At 37.2% G+C, this 12,529-nt stretch overlaps 1 protein-coding gene across 1 annotated transcript; it reads right to left on the bottom strand.

The window, feature by feature from the left end:
• Positions 1-9,368: 9,368 nt before the first annotated feature.
• On the bottom strand, positions 9,369-11,966 carry LOC120183494. Its single transcript, XM_039188172.1, has 5 exons — positions 11,350-11,966; positions 10,295-10,744; positions 9,892-10,189; positions 9,676-9,801; positions 9,369-9,509 (listed from the first exon to the last, which is right to left on the bottom strand). Exons 1-5 carry the CDS (start codon positions 11,752-11,754, stop codon positions 9,496-9,498), a joined length of 1,293 nt encoding a protein of 430 aa, XP_039044103.1. The 5' UTR covers positions 11,755-11,966; the 3' UTR covers positions 9,369-9,495.
• Positions 11,967-12,529: the final 563 nt, after the last annotated feature.

Genomic DNA, 12,529 nt, shown 5'->3' on the forward strand with positions numbered 1-12,529 from the left:
AATCACAACACTCAGTCTCATCTCCATCTCTCACTCTCTACGGTGAAATCCGTCCCCATCTCCGAAGATTTCCGTCCCCATCACCGGTGAAATCTCTCACAACCATTCACAGTCAAAAATCCCTCACAATCATTCAGAAATGGAAAATCAACCTCCGAGGGTTAGTTTTTTTTTTTTTTTGAAATTTTTGCATTATTTTAGGTTTTTCATATTGAGATTGATGATAAGTTTACTGGTAATTTCAATAAGATTAACCATTTCACTTAGATTTCTTATTAAATTCATTCGATTGCTGAAAATATGCTAAAACGTTTAGCTGTGAAGTTATATTTATCTTTGTTTTGTTTTGGTTGAAGTAATGCAGAAGAAGAATAGTTTCGAGAATGAAAATCGCAACGCGGAAATAACTATCGCAACGAGAGAATCGCAACGCGAAATAAAAATCGCAACGCGAAACCAAAATTGCATTGCGATTTTCATTTCGCGTTGCGATTCTCTCGTTGCGATAGTCATTTCCGCGTTGCGATTCTCATTATCTCGTTACGATTTTCATTTCAACCAAAAGACAAAACAGTGTTGCAAATTTAGTTTCAAGAATAAACTACTATTTATGTTTATTGTTTTGGTATATCTTGACAGTGTAGTTTTGGTATATCTAACTTGGTATGTTTATTGTTTTTGTAGAAATTTTTTTCGGCTTCATTGACATTAAGGAATAAAGTAGCCTAGCCACTACAATTGCTTCGAAGCTTTCACCTGCACAAGAAAATTGTTTGAGGAAACCTGCTTCGGCCATGGCTGAGAGTATAGCATCCGGGTGGAGATGCTAATTTGACCCATTTGTGGCTTCAGACCATGACTAGCGATCTACCCGACAGTATACAACGTGGTGAGGAAGAGATATGGTTTCATTTTCCACCGGCGTATACTTGTTTTGGGCGGAAGGAGTTCTGCTTAATCACTGGTCTACGATTCGGACACGATGATGTAGGCCGGTACACTCGTCATATCACCCGCCCATCATGGTTATCCAGGGTTTGTCCTGATGAGTCAATAGAGAAGCCGAACTTACACGTCGACGACATGAAGAAATTGTTTAATAAGAAAGATGGTTTTACTAGGATGAATAACGTCGATGTTGTACGAGTCTGTCTTCTACTACTTTGTAGCCGGCTTTTAGGTAGAGAGGCCAAAAACCTATTCCTCAAGAGCTAATATTATTGGTAGAGGACCTAAATGCATGGAATCTGTTTCCGTGAGGTTCGTATATATGGAAAGCTACCTGGACTAAGTTGTCGTCTGCTTTTGATGACCACAAAAGTTTGCGAGTCTGTTTCTTCTTCTGAAACATCATCAAAATCTGAGTATTGACCAATATCAAAATCATTACACGCAGGGTCTGTTTCTTCTTCTGAATCATCATCAAAATCCGAGTATTGACCAATATCAAAGTCCGGGTATTGACCAAGATCAAATTTCGAATACTGACTAGTACTCACAATTTTTTCTGTTGGCTCATCATCGTCTAGTTGGTCAATACGAAAACCGGAATTTGATGCTGAAAGTTGATTGGGATTTGGATTAGAGAAAGGTTGTGGGTTTTGAGAAAAACTTAGTTGATTACTACCCGCTACTGACCCAACAATACTACTTCTAGGTTCAACACCATACAATGTAACATCATCACTTGAAACACTAATGTAAGCAATGAATCGTTCAACATCTTCATTGTCGGTTAAAATAAACTTTACCATTCCTCTGATAAGATAGCCTAAATCCACTAGGGGCTAAATTCAATTTCTTTGAAACACGTAACATAGAGTTTCATAAGTTAACTTTTTAATGACAGTTTTAGTTGAAGATTCATGGGTAAAGACATATATTGTAAAACACCATGAACATTCTCCATGACCTCCAAAACACAAATATCCAAACATGATCAACATTAGATGATTTCATTGTTGTAAATTAATTTACTAACAAACGAGCTGCGAAACTAAGACCTGTTGCCGGATGGGGAAGGATGTAGGAACGGATATAGGAACGGATGTTGCCGGAGAGAGTGATAGATGAGATGGAATGAGTTGCGATTTAGGGATTAGGTTAGAGTTGTTGCTTCTGCGTAGATATATACACACAAAATTTGTGTTGCGAAACTAAAACCTATTGCGAACTTTGAAAATCGCAATGAGATTCTGACTTTCGCAACGAGATTCTGAAAATCGCAATCATCTTCAAAATCCCAATCACAACCGGCTTCACCTTTTGGGACTGTAACTTAGGTGATTTTTAAATGCAAACGTTGTATTATGTGTATTTTATGTGTGCACTTTTAACATTTTCAGTTAGGTTGTATAATAACTTGAGTTTGAACATTGCTATGATCTGTTCAGTTGTTATCACTTATTAGACATTCATTTGACTATCGCAACGGGGAAATCGCAACGCGAAAATGGCTATCGCAATTCGAAATGAAAAATCGCAACGCGAAAATGGCTATCGCAACTAGAAAATCGCAATGCGAAATGAAAATCGCATTGCGATTTTCTCGTTGCGATTTTCATTTCGCATTGCGATTTTCTCGTTGCGATAGTCAGTTTCGTGTTGCGATAGTCTGTTTTGCCTTCAACATAATGCAAATTGAAAATCAACAAATCAACTATTACATTTCAATCAATTAAACAAGCACAAATAAGAATTATGTACACACCAATTAAACAAATCAACATTTACAAATCATTTTTTACAAATCAATTAAACAATCAAAAAATAATAATAATTCTTATTTCCTCATCAATTATTGAATCAATGAATCAACTTTTGCACCCGTACATCCATTTCACGCAGCTCACTTAAGGATTAACCTGCAAAAACCAAACATTTGCTCAAAAAAGACTTCCTACACATCTAAAACCTACAAACAGTAAATTATTGAATTATAGGTACTTAACCAAACATTTTCAAACCAAAAGGAGTATATATGTTAACAAAACTTGCATTTGACTTACCAATTAACAATGGATACTTTCATAACGCGGATGCAGGTAGGCAGCGTCTAGAATATATCGCTCTAGCCATATAATGCCTAAACCACAAGCCTACTGCAGCTCTATCTCTATCGGTGGGAGGTAGAAACTCTGTGCTTCCCGTCGTCAAACGCGCCAATCACATGCATACGAGAGGACCACAATCCCCTCCGCCTCCCGGCGATTGTTGTGGCACGATCTCGTCTCTGACAACTGTGACATTGAACTTCTTTGGCTTCTTGTGTCCAGAATGAGTCCAATAATTAATCTAATCCAAGAATTTAGCCAAATGAGAGCTCCATCCCTTGATAATATCTCTCAAATCAGACAGTGATATGTAATTTATCATGCTGTCATATACTATTATCTTCAGGGATGGGAGCTGAAGTTGGACGAGAAGCCAATGACGACGTTCCAAAACAGGGATAAACACCTGTAATCATAAGTAATAATTCATTTATTTGCGCACTTATTTATGAACACCTTCAAAAAATTTAAAAAATAAACACTGACCTTATCGACCTCCCACCATACAGGATAAAGTTTAGCTTGTCCCTTGCCCAACGAAAATGATTCATCTCGTTGATTCTTCAAGTGAACTGCGTGAAAAGCCGCCGGCATTATTGTATATCGTGAATTTTTTTTATTTTTCCTAAGCTTCCTTATTATTAGAAGACGTGACACCCACGCATCGATATGCTGTTTTACAAAAAAAAGACATATATTAGTGAATTACATTAATTTTTAAAAAAATTAATCAAAATCATATATAAGTCAAATATAAGACTTACCTCCCCATCGAAATAGCCACTGTCTTCAACCCCTAATAGCACACCCCACCAAGACCGATCAAGCAACAAAAACATTTCATCGTTGAGTTTGCTTTTGTCAGTGTAACACCCTTGGCTCCGCTCATATAGATAAAAATCAACTGCGGTCTTAGCCCAAAGGGTATTATCCATAATTGTTTCCGGTAGTTGTCTCCTCTCCACTTCAGATACCAGAAGGGTACTAGCCGGTAACTCATACGAGAGCCAACTCTCATCCATCATGTCCGGAACCGGTGGGGGTTTCTCAAAACTTCGATATATTACCCCATGTGAATCGAGCTCTGGAATGGTGGGAGGTACCTTTTCAACGATGACAGTGGCCTCTTGAACGGTGGGGGGACTCTTGAGGGAGGATAGGAGCCTCTTGAACGATTGGAGGGGACTCTTGAGGGATGACAGGTGAGTCGGGCTTCTTCTTGCGGAGTCTTCGCACCATTGGGGTGAACGGATACGTAATAGCACGTCCACGTCGTCTGATGCGTGAACTCCGTCGTGCAAGGAAAACCCGACGTAAAGCATCCACCTTATCGGGTCGCTAAAAAAAATTAATACATAAATCAGTAAATAAACAGACATGATATTAAACAAAGACAAATATGTTTCAAACTAGCATTGTATTCACCCAAGTCATTATTCTATCATAGTTCACAAAATGCTCAGATAACATTCCAGAAGTAAGCACTTATATAAACATTTAAAAGGACAACATATATAAAACATTCCAGAAGAAGAATAGTTTACTTTTGCAACACGAAACTTAAAATCGCAACGCGAAAATGACTATCGCAACGCAGAAATGGCTATTGCAATGCGAAATGCAAATCGCAACGACAAAATCGCAACGCGAAACACAAATCGCATTGCGATTTTCATTTCGCGTTGCAATTTTCATTTCGCATTGCGATTTTGTCGTTGCGATTTTCATTTCGCATTGCGATAGCTATTTCCGCGTTGCGATAGTCATTTTCGTGTTGCGAAAGTAAACTATTATTCTTCTGCAAATTGAAACTTGAATGGATTGTATTACTTCAACCAAAAGACAAAAACAAAACCAAAAACAAATACTAACAAAAACAGTTTAGCAGTATTGGTAGCAACCGAATGAATTATGAGTATGAATAATCTTAAACTTACCTCGTTGCGTAGAGTATAAACCTCATTCTGCAACGATGCTACCATCTCACGTAGAGCGGCTACCTCACCGCGTAATGTAGACACCTCAACACGCCATGCACCATCGTCTTTGCGTAAAGTACCGACCTCCTCACGCAAGGCATTGACCTTATCACGTAACTCCCCTAACTCATCCCGTTGAGGTGGAGGTGGAGAACATGGAGATAAACGTCGTGGCATCTTTGTCGGTCGTCTATCTTGCGGTGATGGTGGAGAAGAGGCTCGATGATGTGACATAATAGGTGATGGCTGTCGTTGTGGAGGTGTATAGTCGGGTCGATCAGATGATGGCTCTGGGTGAGGTGATAGCTCTGGGCGAGGTGATGGCTCCCGAAGTGGAGGCTGCTCATCAACCGTTCCATCAAAAAAACGCTTACTAGCTTGCCACCAATCAGTGGCAAGCTCATCTTCCGTGAGTGTCAGCCTCTGTAGAGGAGTGTTGGCCTCCTAACAATATAAAAGCTCAAACAAAATTAAACGTGTACTAGTAATAACTTGTTTATAAACATATGGTAGTATTTATGTTAACTTACATTATTTATTGTCGTATACCATAGTAAATCTTCCCATTGCAAGGTCCGTTTCCTCTTCCAGGAAATAGCCCTGGGAATATCATTTGAAGTTTTTATTGCATATGTCTTCATGGCGGGAAAGACCTCAAATATCCAAATCTACAAACAATATAATAACAAACATTAGTAATTGTTAAATAATTACTTATAATTTTGGAAACATTATATAAAAATTCTTACCTTAAAGGCCCAAATAAAGACTGTCAAAGTGTATTTGGAACCATCGCCATGCAAACTTTTTCGATCATCCAAGGCAGACGATAACTTATTCATGTAGCTTTCCATAAATACGAGCCCACGAAAACAGGTTCCACGCATTTAGGTCTTCTACCAATTGATTAGATCATTTGGAATAGGTTGTCTGGCCTCTCTGCCTAAAAGCCGGCATGCAAAAGAATTAGAAGGCATACTCGGACAACGTCGACGTCATCCATCTGAGTAAAACCATCTTTCTTATTCAACAATCTTGTCAGGTCTTCTACGTGTAGATTCGGCCTCTCCAGCTCAAGAAAAACCCGGGATAGCCATGATGGGCGGGTAATGTGTCTAGTGTACCGACCTACATCATCGTGTCCGAAGCGTAGACCGGTGATTAAGCAAAACTCCTCCCGCCCAAAACACGTATACGCCGGTGGAAAATCAAACCATATCTCTCATCACGATGTTGTATAGTCTCTGGTAGATCGCTAGTCATGGTTTGAAGAAACAGGTGTGTCAACATCGCATCTCCACCGGGATGTTGTACTTTCAGCCATGGCCCGAAGCATGTATCCTCAAACATTTTTCTTTGTGCAGGTGAAAGCTTCGACGCAATTATTTTGGCCAGGCTGACTTTATTTCTTAAGGTCAATTGAGCCGAATAAAAGTTCTACAAAAACAATAAACATACTAAGTTAGATATACCAAAAACTACACTGTGAAGATATACCAAAAACAATAATAAACATAAAGAGTAGTGTTTATTCTTCAAACTTAAATTTGCAATACTGTGAATTTCGTATTTGTCTTTGTTTTTTGGTTGAAGTAATGCAATTCATTCAAGTTTCAATTTGCAGAAGAAGAATAGTTTCTGAAAATGAAAATCGCAACACGAAAATGACTATCGCAACGCGAATTTGACTATCGCAACGAGAGAATCACAACGCGAAACTAAAATCGCGTTGCGATTTTTATTTCGCGTTGCGATTCTCGGTTGATTTAATAAGCAATCTAAGTGAAATGGTTAATCTATTATTGAAATTACCAGTAAGCTTATCATCAATTTCAATATGAAAAACCTAATAATAATGCAAAAATTTCAAAAAGAAATAATTAAAAAAACTAACCCTCGTTGGTTGATTTGGTTGATTTTCCATTTCTGATTGTGAGGGTGGCTCTGAGAGATGGAGATAGGCGGATTTCGCCGGAGATGGGACGGATTTTGTCGGAGATGGGGACGGATTTCGTCGGATATGGGTGAGAGAGTGAGAGATGGAGATGAGACTGAGTTGTGATTTTAGGTTTTAGGTTATGAGTTGCGATTACGGGATATACTGTGGACGGTTCAGTGTTCCAATATATTAATATTCGTGTTTAGAATTTAAAAATAAAATACTTGGCCAGGATACTAATGGCGCTTTGAAAATCGCATTGCGATTATGTATTATCGCGTTGCGAAAGTCAGAATCGCGTTGCGAAAGTTAGTATCTCGTTGCGATTTTGTATTATCGCATTGCGATAGTAAGTATCGCATTGCGATAGTCAGTATCGCATTGCGATTTTCCCAATTCGCGTTGCGATTTACTTATTCGCATTACGAATTGGGAAAATCGCAACGACACTGTAGACCATCGCAACGCGATTTTCAACTATCGCAACGCGAAATGCAACGCGAATTTGCGTTAATGGAGATCGCGTTGCGAATTAGCGATCGCATTGCGATTTTGTTGGTCATTTTGGCAAATCCGGAAAAAATTGGTTAAAATCGTATATTATATGGGATTTTTTGCCACTGAGGTTATTTTCTCTTTCATATTTTATAGATATAGATTAAACAAAATTTCAATAAGTTATTTTTTTAATTATTTAATTTATGTAGAAATAAAAATTAAATGTTAAATATATTAATAAATTACTATTATAAATTGATACGGTAGACACATGGATCGATTTAAATATATATATATATATATATATATATATATATATAATTATATAATAAATTAATTATGAAGTACTAAATATAAATATACGAACAAAATTAAAATATGTCAAATCACTTTTATTTTTTATATAATACTTGAACTATCCAAATATTCTTAAATTTTTTTAATTGAAAGTAATTATATTTAAATTTACTGTTTCTGAAAAATATTAGCTGAGTTAAAATTTAATGGAGATATTTTTTTAGTTTTAGAATATTGTAAATGATTTTATTCGAACAAATAACTTTTTATTGATTTGGAAATTTGATTGGTAATAGGATAGAAGCTGTTCAAGCGTGAAATTTGATGACCTGAGATGGCTGAATTTAAAGTTTTGAACCGGGAGGGAGGCCTTTTTGCATGTTTAAGTTAAGACCTCTCGCACGGACGGAATGAACTCGTGTGGTAAAAGAATTATTGTTATTTTTTGATATTTTGATTTTGAGTATCAGGAATATTAGATATGTGAGTATTTAATACTAAATGTTGAGAGTTATCTTTGACCATATACAATTTTATATTTACCCATATTATTTTAAAAAAATTAATACCAAAATAAGTGTCCAAACTATATCATTTTTCTCAAATATGTTCCTAAATTAATTTTCGTCTCATCCAGTTGTTTAACGTTACAAACGTTACTAATTTAGGTGCTCAACTCGTCAACGATATTAATTTCTGTCGTTAAGTGACACATGTCATAATTTGGTGATTTTAAAATTTGTTTTTTAAATTAAAAATATTATGATATTTATTAAAAAAAAACAATTTCCTTGTATTATAAAATAGTCCCAAAATCTCAAATTCAAATCTTAATCCACTGTTGCCGCCTTTCCGACTACAACCACCATCACCGACGTAGTCCCTACCATCATCCTACTCATATGTCATCGTATTTTCCTTCGATTTTAATCCTAGAGTTTGAACGGTTTAAAACCTTGATTCATCATTGATCGGTCACGATTTCATATGACTTTTGGTCGACGGGCGGAGGGTAGGTCGGGTGGAGGCTTTTTGACGACAAAAGGCGACAGTCGACGTGGACTTAAGATTGAAATAAATGTATTCAAAGTTTTAGGTTTATTTTAAAATTTGTTTTTTTTTTCAAAAAAGTATATAATTTGAATTTTTAATTTTAAATAAAAAAATTTAAATTATCAGATTGTGACACGTGTCATTTAACGGAAAAATTAACAATGTTACCGGCCCAGACACCTAAATAGGTAATGTTTGTAACGTTAGACACATTTATGAGTCAAAAATTAGTTTACGCACCTATTTGAGAAAATGGGTATACTTTAGTCACTTAGTTTGGTATTACGCATTAAAAAAAAAGCAGATCCCTCCAAAGGGGTGGAGCAAAATCCAATAATTCCGGACATGACATCAATGTGGATCCGGTTCAAAATGGCCCATGCCTGATTTGATTTAATATTTGAAGTTTATATCCTCAAATTTACGTATCACACACAATATCGAACATAGATACAATGGAACTCCAAGCAACATACATCCTTATAACTAGCAAATCTTTACCATCTTCCTGCAAAATACATATTTAACCTCTTACCTTAGAGATTTCCCTTTTCTATACTATGCTTCTTTGATCCCAGCAAAGGTGATGATTCAATCACCTTCTCACAGCTTACGGCATTATACTTATGCAGATTGCTAGCACCCATGCTGTCGAGATGAGCTCTCTATTGGGTATTCATGTCAGATTTACTGTGAAAAAAAAGAGGATGGAGTGCAGCATAGTTAGGGATATGAATAATATTATTTGGTTTGAAGTTTATAAGGAAATGCCAGATGCTAGTAATATCGAGATATCATCATTCGGTTTAAACCGAAGCTTTTATTTCTTAGGAATGCAAAGGGTGATAAGTAATACCTATTGTCTTATTGAGCAGCCAAAGCAGTAAAGCTAGTTCGATTCCGAATATAGTGTGGATTCCAGTTCTGTCTACCATGAAACCGAACACTGTGATTCCAGCTCTGTTGTGCTCTAGATAATTCACTGCAATACGTGCAAGGAACCGAATTAGGATTATACCGAAAAACATATGTGGATTAAAAAGAACAAGCCATGCTTCTTTTCCCAACTTACCTAAAGCCTGTCTCTTTTGGAAAGAGATTGTGTGTGCAAAGACGGGTACAAGCTTCGTGTTGTCCAGATCATCACTTCCATCTTCTTCATCTGATTCCCAATCATCCTCTGCTGGATACATTCGGGGAGAAGTGATCTGATTTGTCGGAGTCTCGTTTTCAGCATCGTCAAAAGTGTTAATTGTGGCACAGACATGCCACTTGGAAGCAAGGCCTGTAATAGCCTGTGCTCTATGAGTGATCTTTGTTGCACTCCGCAAGCAGATGAATAATCCGGTCACCAGACTTATGGAGCATAACTACGATCAATCATCATAGAATAATCATGAATTTTCATTTAGACAAGTCTAGAGATCCTGTACTCTGTAGTATAGCTTTCTATCAACTAGAAATTAGTGGCTTACCGCAAGTTCTCCAACCTCGTAGATATTGACAGAGGTAGTTGTTCGAGTTGTCAAAAGCAAAGCAAAGAACTGACTTGCAGTGACCAAGAGCAGTGATAACAAAAGAAACAAGCGAAATCGGTGGCTTATGATCCGGAGATTTCTTCTTATCCTGAGGTGTTCAGCCAAGATTGAACTCACTTCAGTTTCCTTTTGAAAAACTTGAGCAAAGTCTTCCAGCCGGAGTATTTGCAGATGGCATGTAAGTTGGTAAAAGATGCAGGCTAGGATGAAAATGGATGTTCGATAAAGCCATGACATCAGCTGCAATGCACACGCAATGGTGTCGCTCACTATCATGTTGCCCAAGTAGGGAATTTGGCTCGGTCCCGTCGCGTACCACCAAATTCTGTATGCACTCTCAAGAGCAAAACAAGGGAGAACAAATACACCGAGGAGTTTCATTGATTTCTGCACATATCAGACCTTCAAATTTTAGATGATTCCACAAAATAGAGTTGAATGATTTAGACAAGTTTTCTGTCATATGCTGCCCCGACTCTTTATTTTTCCTTACCAATGTCCGCAATTGAGTCAGGACACACCGATAACGAGGATTTCACCTCTAAGTGTCCTCCAAATACATTAGGGGGGAAATTCTAAAAAAATTAAACCATAACCAAATTCTGTATGCACTTTCAGCAGCAAAACAAGGGAAGACAAATACACAAGAATTTCATTGATTTCGTACACACAATATGCGGATTTGACCTATTAAGATGCTCCAGCTATAGGGAAAATTTTATAAAGATCTAACCATAGAGATTCATACCCATATCCCATACTCAAGCAGGTGAACACAAATTAGCTTAATTATTACAATTAGCTTAATATTTATCTCCTAATAACCTGTGGCATATGCAATTAGCAAGTTATCAATCCAGCTAATGAAAAACAAAGAAAATCTCCGACCAAAATAACTCATCTTAGAAACAATCGAAATTCATCGACGATCATCAAAATTTCATCAAGAACAAGGAGGCGAATATGAAATGGCTTGAAAACACATTTTATACCTGAAGCTCCTCTGCGTATCCTCGTCGAACCTTATCGCTGACATCACACAGTTTATCCAAGAACAGGAACTTCCTGATCCCATATTTCCGAGCCCAATAAGACAAACTCACAAAAGAAATCGCCGCGAAAGACGAAAGAGATAACTGTACCAACGCATCGTAGGGTCTTTGATGCTGCTTATCACAATCCGAGCACAAAAGCAGAAAGTGCGAAATTATAGGAGATCCGACGGCAAGCACGAAGAAGATAGACCATGAGAGACTAAGTTTCCATAAACTCGATTGATCTAAGCAAAACCAGCGGAGACCCAATCTGAAACTCTTCAGTTCGAGTCCTTCCTGAGTTGCGTAGCCGGGGTTTGGCCTGTTTTGCGGTAACAAATCCTGGGTCGCTTCATTTTCCATAGCTTTGGGAACTTCGAAAAGATCAGATTGGGAGTGAGAGAGATGAACATATACAGAGATGATCGGATAGGAAAAATAATATAGAAACGGGTCTTTCGATTTCAATATACGCGTATTGTGTTTAGATTAAAGCGTAGAAATGAATGATTGGTTTTGTTGGTCGAGGGACCCTGGCTGGATTCTGGAGCATTGTTGTTGATGCTTTATTGATAATGGACCATAAACTTGGAACATCAACATTAGCTTATATTTCAGGGTGTACTTCGATGTTTAAGTTAACAAAAATGAAATAACGATGCACATTATTATATTTTTTTTAAAAATAGTGTAAAATATTTTTGTTGTTGTTTTAATTTCCTTTGGGCAAGTTGGGTCACGGCTGTGAGATGGCCGTAGCTAAATACAACTATTAGAAGATCAATCCCAAGACACGTGAGTTTGTAAATCACTTGGACTAAGGGTTTTGCATTCTTTATTAATATTACTTGAGAGACTTCTCTTCCTTTTTGGGCTTGCTTCGAGTATAAGAGACTTACATTTCAATGTCTCGTACAGATCTCGCATCTTGAAATGAGATTGAATTGGGGAAGGCTTATTCTTTACTTTTTCCTTTTCTTCTTTCTTTTTTTGGTGGGTAAGAGGGCATAGCCTTAAGGGTTCGTTTGGTTCACGAAATGTAAGATTATCAGTGGGAATAAAAGATTACCAGGGAATAGGATTACTGGGAATGTTGTATTTTGTGTTTGGTTGGTTTAGCAGGAATGTAAGATTACCG

This window comes from Hibiscus syriacus, unplaced genomic scaffold (genome assembly GCF_006381635.1).
Source record: "Hibiscus syriacus cultivar Baekdansim isolate YM2019G1 unplaced genomic scaffold, ASM638163v2 tig00112762_pilon, whole genome shotgun sequence".
In the NCBI taxonomy this organism is placed as follows: Eukaryota; Viridiplantae; Streptophyta; class Magnoliopsida; order Malvales; family Malvaceae; genus Hibiscus; species Hibiscus syriacus.